This window comes from Phasianus colchicus, chromosome 1 (genome assembly GCF_987193195.1).
Source record: "Phasianus colchicus chromosome 1, bPhaCol1.hap1.1, whole genome shotgun sequence".
NCBI lineage: Eukaryota > Metazoa > Chordata > Aves > Galliformes > Phasianidae > Phasianus > Phasianus colchicus.
Window position 1 is genome coordinate 132,008,745 of NC_143436.1, and position 18,141 is coordinate 132,026,885.

At 34.2% G+C, this 18,141-nt stretch overlaps 1 protein-coding gene across 1 annotated transcript in view; it reads left to right on the forward strand.

Moving 5' to 3' along the window:
* OCA2 (OCA2 melanosomal transmembrane protein) overlaps window positions 1-18,141 on the forward strand; it is a 206,934-nt gene that overhangs the window by 101,753 nt on the left and 87,040 nt on the right. Inside the window, exon 21 of the mRNA XM_090126753.1 lies at window positions 4,970-5,063. Within this exon, the coding sequence (XP_089982879.1) occupies window positions 4,970-5,063 (94 nt within the window). The remainder of the gene's footprint in view (window positions 1-4,969; window positions 5,064-18,141) is intronic.

Below are 18,141 nucleotides of genomic sequence, written 5' to 3' on the forward strand. Positions count from 1 at the left end.
TGCTGGAGATTTCTATGTATGTTCTGCATTTCAATCCTCAATAAATGTGTAAGACTGAATCCTAGCAGACTGTAGACAGACGGAACATCAACAACTCGAGAAACTAGAAATAGCTTTTTTTTTTCTATTAATGCACATTCTCTGCAGTTTGAACAGAGAAGATGTCTTTTACACATTTAGTTCTTAGCAAAATGTGTGCTGTGAAACTTCAAGTTGTAGAACACCAATGACTCCTTAAAATAAAGATGTATATTGCTGTTTCACCATCACGTTGCATAAGTAGACAAGATGGGCAGTATAACTTGATGCCTTGTACTGTGCTGCACATATATGCCATAAACATGAATGAATGTTTAAGTTGCCATTTTTGCATGATGGGAGTTCGAGATTACTTGTACAAAGATTAAATTTGAGAGGGATAAAATTTAGTTTAGTAGTTCAGCAGTTTAGTAACTTAGTAGTGGCATATGCAATCCTAATCTAGAATCTTCCAGTTTTCTGTTCTCCAAAGTCTTAATTTAAAGTAAAAATTGAGCTTCCTTTCTTTTCTTTGTTTCATCTTGGTTAAATTTTCAGGATGCTAAAGAGCTAAAAGGAATCATAAGAAATACACTGAAAATGTAGTTCTAAAATTTGAAACAATTTATAGCATTATTAATTGTTAAAAGATGCAATTTGCTAGGAAAGATGGTTAATATATAAGAGCAAAGAAACCTTGCTCCATTTTTAAAAGTTCTCAACATTGATTCAAGATTTAAAGTATGAAATACGAGCATTCATATTTCTCCATTCTTGGTCTCTTTTATATTTGTAACACATCCTATGTACTTCTGAAGTCTATGGTATAAGTAAGCATTTTCTACACAAAAGTTGATTTTGATTAGGACAGCTATATAGACAAATATGCCAGCATCATTAAACATTTTCATTAGACACTCATGTTGTTCTTTTGTGTATCAGTTTATCTATATATATAATAAATATAGCACCCTATATAGAATTAAGATTAATGACTGACACCTTTCTGTGTTGAGTGTTTGAGAACATTCTACTTTTTCCAAGTACATTCATTATTTCTGATAGTTATGATTTGGTTTTTTTTTGGTTTTTTTTTTTTTTTTTCTGTTTACTTGGAGATGGATAGTCATATAGAATGTGTGAAAGTGATTAGGCTTTCCTTTGTGAGCTGTATCAACATTTTATTTAGATTCTGCCAATCAAACTGTAATGTGGAATAGTTGAATACCAAACTTTCCTAGTTAGAAAGTTTTTAGAAACTAGTCAAATATAGAGACTTCATCTGGTAAGCATGTTGAAATAAGGACTATAAAATATGGATGTTATCTTCCTGAGAAGACAGTATTATTTTCCTTCTAATATTGTTATAGTTGCTGCTTATGTAGTCTGAAGATGGAATAAATGAAGGAAACGTGAGGTTTCATAAATTTTAATTTTTACTTTTCTCTGTTGAATGGTAGCACTTCGTGAAACTGACAAAATCTGCAGTCTAACTAATTTAAATCAATATAATGTAATTGTATGATATATATTGCAGCAAACTATATCCCAGTTTACAAAATATTCCAACTTCATCTGCTTTTGATGCTTTTGTAAATGCCTTCAGCTTGAATCTGAAAGCCCTGTAGGACCAATTCAGATTTTCAAAAACATTGAAACCACAGTGGAATATTTCCTACAAATACTTTTGTATTCTGCATTTCTTTTTTCAGTGCTCAGGTAAAATATAGCAATAAATGAAGCTGAGGTTTGAAGCACTGATTTTGTGAAAATGTTGTCCATCACATAATTGCATGAAGGAGTGAGTGTGACAAAAAATACATTAAGGTGATTTTGTTGGAAAAGAGAAGCATTTGATCCTCTGCATGTTCCTTATGTATTTAAAAGAGTCAAGAAAGAGGATATGTCCATTGGCATGAATTGCTTTGCAATATCTATTCAGGACCTCTTGCTAGTGACCAAATTTCCTAATTCTTCATTCATTTTGTATCATTAAAATTATTTGGATGGAAATGTTGGTATTACACTTAATTTTTGATTAAAAAAAATTAGATGCTAGTGACTTTTTGAGATTTTGTGGTATATAGTTGCAACGCAGCATCTTCCATATTGTTTGTAAAAAGTTTGTGTGTTCTATGGATCAACTACATATTTCTGTCTGAAACACTAGAAATTTAACTGAATGTTTTGCATTCATCTTTCATGTGATAATTCAAAATTGAAACATTTTAGAAAGTTTCTTCACAGAAGTTACATGCATGCTAAATCTTACTTCAGACACATGGTGGAGATCTATACAACTTTTATTTCCTTAACTATTATTCTTTGGTAGAGATGAACTTCTTTCAATAGGGAAAACACCCAATTTAAGTTTATGTGAGTATGTGGTATTGATAAAGCATGATTTATGTTTATTTCTTGCTGCAAAAGCAGACATTTGTGGGAGCTGAGATTGCTGATCTAGTCCATTGCCTAATAATGTACCTATAAGCATAACATCTCTAATGATAATTTTAACATTCGCGATTAATTACTGTGCAGGCTTTTAAAAATAATGCACAATATTCCTAAGTGGAAAAGAAGCAATGTTATGTCAAGGAGGTATCAATAAAACCAGTAGGGTCAAGCGTATATTTGCAAAATACTTAAAAATTAAGAAGTGCAGATGCAAGCACATTACAAAACTGCACTTTCTCTTGTTATGTTGCAATGAATATTTGTGCTGAAAAGATGATAAAGTTTGAAACCTTTGATCACAGACTTTCTTCTAAGTTGTTTTTGTGTCTTCAGTCAATAGGGATTTATTGGTCAAGGAGAACTCATGGAGCTGAGCTCCTTCAGTAAACAGAAGACTAAACTTTCTGATGGGAGCACTGTGCATTTCTAGTGCAAATACCTAGCAGAGAATCACCCAACTGACTTTCTGCCAGGAATCTCTGCACTGCTTCTTCTCATGTCCTTCATAGTGCTGTAATTAGAGAGGGGCCCCTGGAGGACTGTAAGCCTCTGCTTGGCACACAGTTCTCAACGATGGGGTGTGAAGATGGCATTACTTGCTCTGCACTTGAGATCTCACTGGCAACAGCTTTAGGATTGAACTCAAAAGCAAGAAAATAGGATTGTCATTTTAATGCCTTCTACATACCTACCTTCTCCATGTCAGCAGGGCAGAGCATGACAGAAGGAGTCATCTAATTTAAAAAGTGTTGCTAGCCTGCACAGTTCAGGATTGTGTCATGCATCTGTAGTACATCGAGATACTTGCGAATAATTCCAAGGAAGTAAATAATTGTCTCTGGTTCTTGGGTCAAAATAACATAGCAGGAAGAAATGCTGTATTTAAATTGAGCTAGATGTCTTAATTCTGGGATTTGTTACTTGTGTTTGAAGTTATTTCATTTCATGTTGAAACAAAACACCATACTGAAATAAATGCAACAACAATTAGAACTGCATATTGTGCTCTGGAACTGGTGGTTTGAGAGAAACAGAGGTTGAAATCTTGCATGACTTTATCATGGAAAAAAAAAACCAAACAGGCAAGATATCTGGCGTGCTCTTTTCTTCAGAAAAAGTTAATTAATTAAGTAATTAAACAGAACTACCTATCTTCAGGCAGTGTACAATTCAGGAAAAACTGTTTAGACATTACCTTATCTTGGTTAACCAATAAAAGAATTTAGGAGTGATGATTAGCATCAATGGCATTAGGGAGGGGGAAGTAAGGGATTTCATAAAACCTGTAATTGTTTCTCACCAAAAGAACACATGCATTCAAAAAATGGTGAGCCTCATGCAGCCATTAAAGCAGAGAACATTTTTCAGGAAGCAGCAGCTCCATCTCTGAGATCAGACTTGTGTAATGTATCCGAAGAACAAATTGGAGGATTAAAAGTGATAACTGTAACCACTAGTGTAAATTCTGGATTCTGAGAAAGCATTAATTTTAAGACAAATCAGTTATTTCCATATATCACTTCCTGCTTAGTTTTTCACTGTTTCATTTTTGTTATTCTTAGTCTCTCCTTTGGTCCAATAAATTTCTGCACATCTGAGAAACAGGTCAAAAATACTATCACCTCTCCCTTTGCTAATGACCATCTTTCTACAGGCACTGATTATGCCTTTCTTTCAAACCAATCAGTTACTCGATGAAGTAGAAATTTAAACAGTTTTTCCCCAACTAAAGCTGAAGTTTCTTAGGTTTGAAGGTTGGTAGTGACTGATATCTGGTGCTAATGGAAATCTTGCCTGCTGCATGTTTGGTCGCTATGCCAATTGCCTAATGAAGTCAGTAGTGTTTGGCTACGAACCTAATTTGATTTACAAGTATTTTTTTCTATAATGATTTATTTTTATTTGCTACAAAAATATTAAATGAAATTCATAAAAGTTGCAAATATTTCCTAGGATAACATACATCTTCTGGTAAATGTAATATTAGACTAAATAATAAAATAGCTCATCTCTTCTTATGAATTCAGAGGTCTGTCACATTGATGTCTGTCAGTTTTTTTTCTGTAACAGATCAGACACCTTTGGTTATAACAAGAATTTAAGAATATTTTAGTTATTGATGCATTCTATGTGGTTGGGTCTAGGCATCTCAGCAATTTCCAGGTAGAAGAGGGATAATAGCTCTGTCCTTCAAGTTTCAAGGACTGGAGGAGGAACTGCATATAATCATTGCCAGTTCTCTGTTGAAATAGAAGGCTCCAATTGGATGCACTCATAACCTTAAGGGATCTCCAGTTTTTTCAGCAGTCAACCTGTGACAGGATTGGCCTGACATAATAAGTAACTATAAGAGTCAGTGGCAAAACTGAGCACAAACCAAGAGTGTTATGCAAAGATGCTCATTAAAAAAAAAAGGAAAAAAAGTAATTTGGATTTGCTTGTATGCTTAAGCGTCGTCTCCTGAATCTTACTCTCTTTTCTTCTTAAATCACAGATTCCTGTTCTTCTCAATCTGAGTAAAGATCCTGACGTTAACTTGCCTTTGAAACCATTAATATTCTCATTAGCCATGGGTGCGTGCCTTGGAGGTAAGTGTTTATGTGAGAAAGCTGGCATAAGGCAATAACTTTGAAATTATGTTAGGTATAAACAGTTTCAAATATGTTTAATTATTTCATTATGCAAAGCATAGTGAGGGCCTGGTGCAGCTCTTCTTGACTTCAAAGGACTCCTGGATGAGGATGCCAGTCAGTGTGTGCTGCATACACCAGAATTGTATTTTTGCCATTTCTCCTTGAAGACTATATCTGAATAAAATACAAATGCACAAAGAAGTGCAGATGGTGCTTATGGAGTTCTGATCTTTTCTGAGAGAAAATTTAAAAATATATTTAGTTTCCAGAAAAGACATCCATCATTGCTCACTGAAAAGATGCAGAAAATGCATAATAGGTGAGACCTGAAAGCTTGATTCAAAGCCTAATGAAGTTGCTAGGAGGTTTTCTGGCTGGCTTACAGAAATGGGTTGAGTATCCATTTGCTGACCTATTTAGTCCTCCTTTCTCTAAGGAAAATCTAAGGGAAATGTACCTGAAATAATGAAAGCTAATAGCCATTCTTCTAATACCCATCTTGATATTAACTGGGATTTCTTGCATTGTCAGTTCATTAGTGTAAAACAAGCAGATGGCTTCATTACTTTATATTTTTTCTTAAATTAAAAATGTACCCTGTATCTATTGTAGACTCAAGATTTCCTCTCTATTTGTTATAATAACAAAGGAGAATAGCCTTCAAATAATTTTTAAATTAATGTTTATACTTGATTACTCTTCTATATGTTCTGCAAATGGCTTATGAAGCTTCTATGACACAGTAACAAGTATACTAAGTACAATTAAAATGTGTAAAATTTTAATGGGAAATAGAGTTAGTATTGTTTTTTACTACCAAGAATGTTAATGCTAATTACATTGTACTGAACTGTGTTCTGATCCATAAATATTTAGGCAGTTAAGTTAAATAAAGTTAAAATGGATAACATAATTTTCAGCAATGAATCCAACCCTTTCTCCTCCCCAGATCCTTGAAATAGTTTCCTTTATTTATGGAAATTAAAGCCAGAAACAATTTTGTGACTAATACAAGTTTGGATTTGTTAATTTAGTTAAGTGATTGCTAGTACAAGTGACCTTAATACCAAACAAATATTACAATGATGCAATTTGCAGATTGAATTTTAAGAGCATGTTGCAAAGACAGGACAATTTATACTAAACAACACTTATTCATTTTAGGAATGTTTTTTTTGTACTCATTATTACTCATTACATTGTGACGTTAATCTGCAAATCTGCTCCCTTTTGGAACTAGTGATCTGAATATTCAGCATGTCTTTATATAGATGTTTGCCATAAAATATCATCTCTCTTCTCCATTTGCTAATCACCAAAGATACTCTGATTTCATTAAAATTTCAGATTTTTTTTAAAAAAAAAAAACAACAAACCTCATAAGGAGCTAAAACTGATGAGATTTCACTGACTTATTCTAAGCAAGAGACACTTTACCTGCTTTGGAGTCTTTACGTATATCAACTGATACTCCTACAGTATCAGTTACTGTGTTAACCCAAATTCCTTAAACCTTGATTTCTTGAAGCATTGCTGGGGTTTAACACAGACTTATATGTTTGCCATATAACACAACTATACAAATTGAATTAATATAGAAATTGTCTGATTTAAGGGTACTACTCAAGGAATGTTCATTTTTGAAAATAGACTGCATATAAATACTGTGATAAGAGGCAAGAACATCATCATTATCTGCAAAAATTTAAACTCTCCAAACAGTGCTCTATTAAGATAAAGCTGTGTGAATGCTGATACTAGCAAAGATCTCATGGGAGTGTAAGTCCGTGGAATTAGTCCCAACTAACTAGTCCCCACGTCAAAACCAGAGGCTAATGGATAGCAGCTTATTGGTAGGGAATGGAATGGATAAAAAAGATCCATAAGCAAATATTCAGAAAATGGAACAGAAGGGGCTTGAAAAAAAAAAAAAAAAAAAAAAAAAGAGGAAGTTTGAATGGCCTTTAAAACTGTTTCAAAAAACAATCTTATCAACACCTAAGTGTTGTGAAGGAATTCTCAAGGTAGGATAATCTCATTTGTAAGCAGAGATGCAAATTATATCATTATACTCTGGTGCTTAAGGCAAAAGATTGGACCTTATTATTCCTTATGCACCCAAAGGAATGTAGCAAGCAAGACTTTCTGTAGAAGAATCTGATTAAATAATACATTAAAAGTACAGATTTTGTGAGTAGTTGTTTGCTACATAATGCAGAGCTTCAGTACTGGTAATTGGATAGTGTTTCTGAGGTTCAGGGTGGGCACTGCACTATGCTTGCTTATGTGTCCATGAAGAGAACATCATCATTTGTGCCTCTATGAGAAAATGCCGTGAAACTGAAAAATTTCCAGTAGGTGCAGTTACTTTCTTCTACTGCCTTAAAGCGCACAGCCAGCTGCTGGTTTAGAAGATGATGGGATGAGAAAAGACTGTAATTTTCTTTCATTGCTATAGCTCTTGTCCTGGAAATGAAAGGACTGAATCAGTCTCAAGCAAGATGGTGAGACCTTTGCCAATATAACTGCCATGCTGTTGTGATCTTTCAACACTGTCTCCCAAAAGAAAGCTGCTTCTATTAAATTTCTGCCTTTTATGGCATGGGGTTCAGACACAAGGTGTAACCAAAAATAACATAGATAACAAAGATGCTCTTTGCTCTTGTAAAATCTGTATCTGGAAGTGAGAAGGAATGAAAAATTCTGTTTTTTAATCAAGAAAGCCAAGAACAATGGCAGCCATTGGTAGTTCCTGGGGAGGTGATCAGAATTTTGAAATTTCTGGGTCTTCCTCAGAGTTTGTAGTTCCATACTGGCAGAGGTTTTCTGTCAGGTGGGGTTAGCTTTATGCACCTGAAATAAAAACCTGGTAAGCCATCAGGAAATCTAGTTCTGGAAATTTACACTTATATTTGTTCCAGCTATCTTTAGGAACTTAGATGAAGTTGTGAATTAAGAGTTTGGTTTCCCCAGGCTCCCATTTAGTGCTGGGGAGTCTGGCATTTCCAGGAGCAGATGTTTACCCATCCACTGAAAATGTCAGATGCTCTTTGCAGAATAGATAGGAATCCTTAACATGCAGAACTTCAAGAGCTGAGAGGGATGTCCAAAATTAGAGCAAATTAATTCAGAGTTTGGGGTCTTCTGATTTGTCAATTCTTCTGAATGTTGATTGACCCTATTAGCTCATGTCCATCTGGACATTAACGGTCAGGGTGACTAACTAATAGCTGGAAAAATTGTATTGCTCACATGGCTTTTTCTGCATTATCTGTTAGTATTTCAATTATACTTTGAAGAGAACAAAGGGAAAAGAAAACAAGAAATTTAAAAGAAACTGAAGGAAACAAGGAAATAACTTGAATTATTTTCTGTGGTGCTCTGACAAATCTGCATTCATATTTATTTCACAGGAGAGGACATTGAATAAAGCTTTATTCATTAATGCTTCCTATTCCAGTATATGATGAAATTACGGCATCTCTTGAGACTGAACTGTATGTGATCTTTCCAATAATGTGTAGGGAATGCTGCCCTGAAATTCTGGAGGATAAATGAAAATTGCTAGTTCCAGCAATTTCAGAGTGAGAGGAGCTTTAATCACATTGCTTCTATTGACTTATAAGTTTTAAAATAACAAGAAATATGGATTCAACTCAGTTTGTGTAAGTGCATGGTCAGAAATATATCTATTCATACTATTCAATTGTGTAGAACAAAATTATTTTCTGACTTGAAGAAGTTATAGCTAAGATACTGTTTGAAGGACTTTTGTACATTTGATATATGAAGAGGTGGCATTTGTTTGCCTTCTAATCTATTTCGTTCTTTCATGAGATATTAAAAATATATTTGTAAAAGTGAAACAAACAAACAAAAAAAGGCTTCAAACTAAAAGGGGGGAGATTCAGACTGGATATAAGGAAAAAGTTTTTTACAATAAAGTAGTGAAGCACTGGAAGTGGTTGCTCAGAGAAGTGGCGATTGCCAGTCCATGGAGACACCCAAGCTCAGGCTGGACAAGGCAGCCTGATGTAGCTGTAGGTGTCCCTGTTCATTGCAGGAGGGCCCATTCCAACTCAAAAAATTCTACAATTCTATGAAAAAGGCTTTTATTAAAAATTGTCTGAAATGCTTAAAAGTGACTAGCATATGAGTTCTCACTCGTTGCTTCGAGTAAGAAAGTACAAACAGTACTTTGCTGCAGTGAGTTCTCTTTTGGTCCAAAGGGGGTATTTTTTGTGGTTTACAGTATTGCACTATTTTTCTTCTCTGTGTATTTCCTGAAAGACAATGCATGAAAGTTGCCATTGTCATAATTCTGCAGACAGAGGCAATCTCTAGGATGCATTCGGCTGTGTTGTTCTAGCCATGCAAGCTCAGTTCTTCTTTGACAGGGGCTGGATAGAGGGTACTGCCAGAACTTTACTTCTAACTTTCCTAGGTCAAAAACAGATGCAAATAATATCCATTATTCACTGGATTTTGTACTAATGACAACTGTTAAAGGAGAGTAACCTATGCTGTAGATAAATACTTGGATTTCTCTTGGTTGTCCAACACTATGTTTATTCTGTCTCTTGGCAAGCCTTCTTAAATTCCTGATGCAAGTGGGGCCAAGCACAGTGGAGAATTGCTCATCTATTATTCCTGCTGATTCTGATCAGTAAAATCCCAAGCTAGCTGTAATCTTTAGACAGAGTGAAGGTACAAATCTAGAAATATTGTTTATATTACTAAAGCAACCCTGCTTCTTTGCATGATGAGGGAAAAGTGACAGCCTTCTATACAACATGAAAAAATAAAATACTTAATATTATGGAAAAAAGTACCGTTGTGGATCCTTTAAGTTCAGATATAGTTGCAACAAAGTTATTTAACACCTTTCAATTAGAAATGTTTAAAAAGTTTATCAAGAAACAAATTACGTAGTAAAAATACAACAGTTGTTCAAGGGGAGCACTACTCAGCTTATTTACAAAATTAATTGTATACAACGTGTAATTGAAACTAGAGGAAAAAATTTGATTGAGAGAATATCCTTACCTGAGCTGGAATTTAACCAGGAATGGATATTACAATTTCCTGTTGTTTCTAAAGGTCACTGGAGTCTTTTGATGATGTGAAATCCTGACTCTCAGTTCTATGTCTGAGTGAGACAGCCCGACTTAGTTGTTTTTTATCTACGATTAGATAACTCATAATCCAAATAAAAAATAAGTTCATAGGATATGAAATTGATCTTGGATCTTTCTGAAGAGAAAGGTTGCTTCTCTGTACTTTAAAAGGCAGGCAAAGCAAATAAGTATTACATATTTAAATGACACATATCTGGAAGCAAAGCACAGCAGGTATTTTGTGTTCTGTTACTAATATCCAGTTTTCTTTCTGACTATACTTGCCATTGTTTCTGTGATGTTTACAGTGATGGAAAGGAGTAACATAGGACTTTAAACTACAACTCCAGTAAATTACAGGACTGGTTGCCTTTTATTTATAAAAAACTTTCTTTGGATATTAACTGAATGTTTCATTTTCAGTTGTAGCTCTTAGAACAATATAATCCATTATGACAGCAAGGAGTATTTTCTCTACATTGATATTCACGTGTCCAAACTGACCTCATGCTGTTTTCTAGAACAGCAAAAATCTGCAACTTTCTATAAAAATCCAAGCACACTTTTCCTTTTTTTTTTTTTTTTTTTTTTTTTTCCCACAACATTCAAACTCTGGGACATTTTCATACTTTTTCAATATGAAGTCCTGCTTTAAAGCTCAGCGGTACCATAAAGTCCTTGATGTGAAAACCATGCTCATTATCAGAGCTAAAGGAGATCCTCTAATCTTTTAAGATTACTGAAGATAATCCTCATTGACTTGAAAGACATAGAAAATAAAGTTGTGAATGTAAAATAGAAAAACAGCTAAAACTCTATGAATACACTTGGCAAGCATATCATTGTCTGCATTAAGAAAATATCAGAGACCTGCTTAGGTTTATGACACTGAGCTAATAAAGAATCAAAACCATATTGAACCCATCAATTTTTCTTAGCATGGCCATTTTTCCAAGTTTGAAAAGATAACTCTTGGCAGACATATATACATGTAGATGGATGTATGTTATTAAGAGTAAAATATGAAGTATATGGGGTAAAAGATTGTTTTATATCACCTATACTGATGAGATTTATAGTTTAGATGGTAAATCTTGGATTCTAAAATGGAAAGGATGAGAATCTGTATAATATGCAGAATTCAATTGATACTGATAAATTTGAAATTCTTTTATTTGTCTTTGTAATCTTTGTAAAGTGATTGTTTGTATAGAGTTCTGCAAATTAGAGGAAGGATAATGATCAGTGGTGACATTGGAGACTCCTACAAAGAACATGTAGAGTTCTGTTTAATTTTATTTATTTGCCTTGTGCACTTGTTTATAAAAAACCTGAAAACTACAGAGCATCCTTCTTGGAAACCTTGGCCTTTTTTATTTTCAGAATAATATAGAGTATTTTAACTCATTATGTTGTATTGGTGAGTCACTACAATATAATAATACAGACTGTGCAGTGCTATCAGAAGAGGTATTCAGTTGGAGGATAGCATTCAGGCTATCACACAGAACAAGACAAGAAAGCTACAGCAAGCTCTGAAACTCTAGGTGCAGAAGATAATACTGGTCTATCTACTTTCCTACCACAACAGACACTTTCCAGATAGTAAATCCTTTTTTGGAAAATGAACAAAATGATGCTGCTTGCAACTGTGTTTGGTAATCCAAAAGAGAAGAGGAAAAGAAATCTGAGTCTGCAATATAATTAATTCAAAATGATGAATCAAATTGCTCCATCAAACACTCTCTATGACACTAAGAAAACTGTAATTGTGTCCTGGATATATATTACTTAAACACATATTATAAAATATCTGCAGCACAATTGCTGTTAACGCACCTAAAGTGAAGAGAGGCACTCAACAGGAGTTGTCAAAGTATTTTAAACAAGGTACTTGATCCATAGCAGTGTGCTCTAGATGACACTGCTTGAAGCAATGGGGCCTTATGAGATGATACCAAGTGGTCCCTTCTAACCTTAACCATTCTGTGATTCTGTGATAGCAAAACATAAAAGCTAGGCTTCAGTTGAAAGTCAATTTATGTTAAGTAAAAACCTGAATTTTAAGTGGCTGAACATTAAAATAACTTAATGGAGAGACATTCATTTAATTTTGAGTAATATTATCTTGTTCTGCTCAGCTCAAAAATAAGTCATAAAGTTGAATAATTTCCTTTTATTCCAGAGGACTATTCAGAAAACTGTTTTTCAGTATTCGGTCCCTAGTAGTGACACATGTGAAGAAGCTGTGGAATGGAACAGTTAACTTCTGAATGTAAAAATCAGAGAAAAAAAATGAGTAAACTGGGGTTTGTATGCAGCATTAAAGGTTTTAAATTTAACCTAAATGAATATATTTTTCAGGGCGTGAAGGAATTGAGTAGCAGAGCTTAGACTTAAAATATTTAAGTCTAAAATATTTACCTTATGTGAGTTAAGCTGACTTTGAGGAGAGAAATGACTACGGTGATCTTGTATTTTATGTCTGTTCTGCAGATGTCTTAATTTGAAAGAAGACTATAGATTTATGTAGCTAATTAACAGAACAAGTGCAGGATGTTCAGCAACCTGTCTTGCTTATTTCACAGTTCTGGTAGAAGACGGAAAATTTAAGTTTCACCTTTTCCTTTCTTTCAAAAATAAAGCAATGAAAGTTGAATAGCACTCACGAATACTTACAGTAACTTTTCTGCTGGTGGTAAAATAGCGGTAGTAGAAGAGGGTAAGGTTTACTTTATTTAAGGTGTTGAATTGAATGATCAGGTCAGTGAACTCTTTGGATAAGTTAAGACTTTGATGCACCTTCAATGTTTACCCTATGATTTTTTTATGTAGACATTTCAACAGAAATATCCCTTTCAAAATATTTCCAAATAAGTAAAATTAAAAAAAAAGTTACTATCTTATGATTGAAGACTGTTTGATGAGTTCATGCAAACCTTTTCCTTCTTATTGCTTTGAGCTGAGGTTCCTGGTTATTGTGAGGACTGGCTGTGGTTTAATTAGCCAAGGCTAATTAAAGAATTCTGTAATTCTTTTTTGACTGCAAAGCTTGATTATCCAGAGCTTGTAAATTTTTACACATTAAAAATATTAGAAGATACTCAAGAGTTGTATGCACTTAAGGGATGAACATAAATGTCTCTGTCTAGTGAGGCAAATCTGGATCAGATTAGCGTGAAACACAAAATTTGTGAAAGCTGTGAGGGTTGCTTCTTGCAAGGCTAATAAAAACCATAACTGTTCAGTGTTCACTTCTGTAGACAGATTTATTATATTTGTTTGAGTTAAGCTTCCAGTAGAGAAGTGACATATTCTATGGGAGGGAAGCCACACAGATCAGTCTACCTATGCTGAACTATATAAAGCACATAGGAGAGTGCACAGCATTTTCTTTTGAAAATTGATAGGAAGAAAAGAGCTGGCTTTCCTAAATAAGTTATGGATAGACGCCTTTAATAGTAGAGATTGATTACATCAAAAAACAGGGATGAGAAAAAATTATTAATGATTCTGTAGTTAACTCTTGGTTTTGAAGTGAGAACACTTGTCTGGAACAAAGCTGCATAAAGAGATATCCTCATGTAAAGCTGTGGCTTACACAGATGGTTTCCCAGAGCTGGGGCAAACGTACTCTGTGGCTTGTCTGTCTGTTATTGTGGCTGCAGGATACTGAGTTTCATGTTTGCTGTTGAAATAATTGGATTTCAGAAAAATAACAAACACTTTTCTCTACTGGTACATTGCTAAATAACAGCCTTTGTTCAGTACTTGATATGAAAATTGTGTAGTCTTTTTCTTTGGCAATAGGCAACCGGAGATACAGGAAAGAGAAAATGCAGAAAGTTTATTGGCTAGTTCAGGTTGAGAAGTTGTGTGTAATACTCAGAACAAAGCAAAAATTCCCCATAATCAATCCCCTTTAAAACTTGCTGTTGCACAAGATCCTATCTCATTTATATTTTGAGAACCCATCGTTATGATGCCTTTTTCTTTTCTTTTTTTTTTTTTCTTTTTGCCATGGCAGGCAAAATAGCTTTGTTCATGACAATATCTTCCCTTGGATTTCTCAGTCCTTTGAGTAATAAACACTGATCCTGCTAGACACTTTAAAAGTGATTCTCCAGGCAAACATATTAGGAATGCAGCAGACAAAAGGGTTAGGTTTGCTCTAGAGAGGGTAATACCAAAGATGCTTCTAAGAACCAGTGGTATTTAGTTATAACATATGTATTGCTGCCAAGTAACACAATGAGAAAAAGATTTAAAGTAAGAGGAAACATTATTGGAGTAAACTGTCTCCCTTTTCTTGTTATGATTCTTTTCCAGCTTCCCAGCCCCAACTTTTGAAAAGACTATTAAACTCTCCCAACAGTGATTTTCAGTGCATTGCAGAGTATAATCATGTAGATGAACTCTGCTGAGGCAGAGGCTGACTGAGCTCAGGGAGGTGCACTAGGTGTGGTATGCTGTTCTGGGGCTTGAATTTAGCAGTCTTAAAAGTAGTGATGTAGTAGAGGGCAATAATAAATAATAATATTGAGTGGAGAAGAAGTCTGGAAAAAGCAGGGCTTTTGGATATGGCAGATATCAAATCAGACTTATGTAACCTTCTCAAGAGCATTCTGCTTGTATCTCTAAGTTGGATGAATATGGAAGATCACATTTTTATATGTGGGCTTTGCTTTTGAATATTTCTTGATGAATTTATATTTAACTAAAACTGTTGAATACTTTCTTATACTTGAAGTTAATTTTGCATTCCTGTAAGATATTCAGAGTAATTTCCTGTGAGAAAATAAATTTTTTTTATCACTGCTTCTGGGCAGAAGTAGTAGAAGACCTTCTACTATGCTTCTGCAGTGATTGTGCAAAGCTAGGGCAGATACTTGTAAAAATTAGCATGATCCATAAGGATTCCTCTGACATTTTATTCTCTGTTGTGTAGATAGCATCCTCACTTTAAAAACATGTCTGAATACTTCTGAGATCACATATCAAAAATGTTTCTTTTTTCTTTCGCATTAAGAAGAAAGATTCTCTTGATTTCATGGTTATGAATTGTTAAGCATAATTAACACTGAAAAGAATGCCTGCGGTGTACCAAGAAAAAAAAGGTAGAATAGGTATGAAAGATACTATGTATGGCTTACCTCAAATATATCATCTGCTATTCATATTAGAAATATTGCATTTATTTAACTGTAAGGAATATAAACTCTTGATAAGTATATGTGTTGTGGTAAAGGATGAGTTACAGTAGGAGTCATCAAAACTGGTGTTCTTTGCTAAATTCACTGGTGTGCAATTATAGCTTGAGCATACAAATAATCAAATAAGAGCCTTCACTATGTGTTTTAATGTTAACTATTCTTAAGGCTGAAGATGATATGTTAATGAAGTAAAAATTCTGTGAAATCCTAGAAAATGCTTGCTCTTCATTTGTGTCAATTTGAACGAATTTAATGTACATAGGATCCCATTTACATCTATCTAGTCTTGACTTTTCTGTGCTTCGGAGGACACAGTGTCACTGTTTCACTGCTGAGTTAAATGCCTGTCACTAAGATGGATGTTCCTGGAAGAGAAACAAAAGTTTGTCTTGGTTGTTAATTTCTGTGCAGTACTTTGAAGCATGAGTAGCCAATACCTAATTAAACTGCACACACAGTCTGAACAAATGAAAAAGAAATACTACTTTTTCAGATAACCTTAAAGTGATGATTTCTCCTCGAGTGAATTCTACTCAGGGAAATCAATGCAGTGCTGATGCAGAAGATCTTTCCATGATACCTCATTATCTGAAGGCACTACAGTAGCACATGTACAGTATGGAAGACTGTGTGTTTGGAAATCCTGGCTGTCTCTAGTCCCAGCCATGGCAAAAGTATAATTTCAGTCCTGCTCCTTTAATTTAAAGCCAGAGGTATATTCCTTGTCTACAGTAAAATTATTCTGATGGTGATGTCTGATTTTGCTACATGTAGAGCAAAGTCTTATGAAATGTTGGGAGAATGTAGACTAATAATTAGTATTGGAACTAAAAATTCTTGAAGTATTTCTTTTTTACTCTTCTAATAACTTCTGCTGTATTTATTTGCTCTGGTTGTGTATTAAGCCACATGCTTTGTGTTTTGCCTTTATTATGTGAGAGCCTAACAAGAATTCTGATTAAGTTCTATTTCATATCTCTGAGCATATATTAACTAAAATATGCTTTGAGTCAGACAGGACAAAGTAAATAAGCTGTTTTGTTGCTTATGACCAGTACTACTCTAGGCACTGTTTTTCAAAGTTTCTGGCCAATAGGAAGGTAGATCATTTCTTATCACCACACTTGAATGACATGTGGTGAATCATTTTGTGAGATGAAAATGAAAATTAGGTCACAAGTAGCCCCTCATGTCTTACAAGAGCGCTCTACAATGTTTTTATGATCTGTAGGGATATACTCTTCTTCTGACAAGCAGTCCCACTAATGTCAGGAGAGCTCCTTAGAGACAGAAAGGACCGTTGCACTCAGTTTCTTTGCAGAGTTAAAACCTTAAAAACAGCAAGTAGGAAGCTCTTCACCTAGCATTGTTCCCAGTAGAGAAGAAAAAATAGGAATAGGGAAAAAAAAAGAAGACACAGAAATAAAATATCTGTTTGGAGGAAATTTTCCTTATCTCCAGGAAATGTATTTGTACCATGTGTGACTACTTAGGGGAATCTTACTTTTACCTTAATTTGATGGATTCTTTGGTAAACTGAGATCTGGGTGACCTGAAACGCTTACTAGGTCAAAACAATTAACTGTAGCATTAATTACCTTCTGAGAAATTTTTTCTCAAACTAGAAGAATCTCCACTGAGCAATAATATTTAAAAGGGCCAAAATGAGAAGAGTAACTGTAAGCCATTGACAGCACATGAAGACTTGTGCTTAGAATAAAGGATAGTTTATGTATAGATGTATAACAAAAGAGGTGACTTGCTACAGTATAAAAGAAAAAAATCTTTTAAATAGTTTTCTCTTTTTTCAAAATTTTAATGAAACAACAGAATATAGGAGTCATTGTTACTTCCCAATTCATGATTTAGAGCAGAATTATTTGATGAAGACATCTGATCTGTGGAAGTGAAGTGTACAACTTTTCTTAAGTCTAAGGTATGACTCATGGGAAAGCTAAAGAAAATGAGTCAGTCCTTCTGAGCCTTGAATGCCTAACTTTATGTTGTAACTTTGTTGAAAGTTTAGAGAAAACACAGGAGTAAATTAGTTACTGGAAACAGCTTAGAATTAAAAAAAAGAGGTATGTAGTTCTTTCAAGAAGATAGATGCACTTTATAAACATGATATTATTTTCCTTTTGCATGCACGTCTCATAAGAGGGCCTATATAATGTAATTTGTTGAAGTTCAGTGGGTAAAGTTATTTCCTTCTATGTTAGAAAGAACTGCTGTAGCTTGGCAAATAAACTTTATATGATTTTTTTTTAATTCAGCGGATAGGTGTGTGTCTTCCAGTCTCCACTTTTTTACTTATGAGAAAAAAAAGCTACACAATCCAACCAGCAACTAATTATCCTAATTACATATATATAAAAGACTCATCTGTAAGTGTCAATATTATGTGGGGGAAGAAGGTATCCATTTTTCATAAAATCCTCAAATGTTTGTTGAAGATATTGTTGCAAAATTCTGTTTTCTTTCCTATATTATCTCATCCTTTGTTTTCAGCTCATCTGATGGAATCTTTTCATATATAAAACAACAACAACAAAAATCAGCAGGTTTATCTGAATCCAAGTCCCTAGAGTTACTTTGACAAGTGTTAGATTGGTATTATCTTCCTTCTCTATTTTTCCTATTTTATGTACATGAGAATGGCACCAGGCTGAAGCTATTTCTAGGATGTAGAGATGTTGTTTGTAT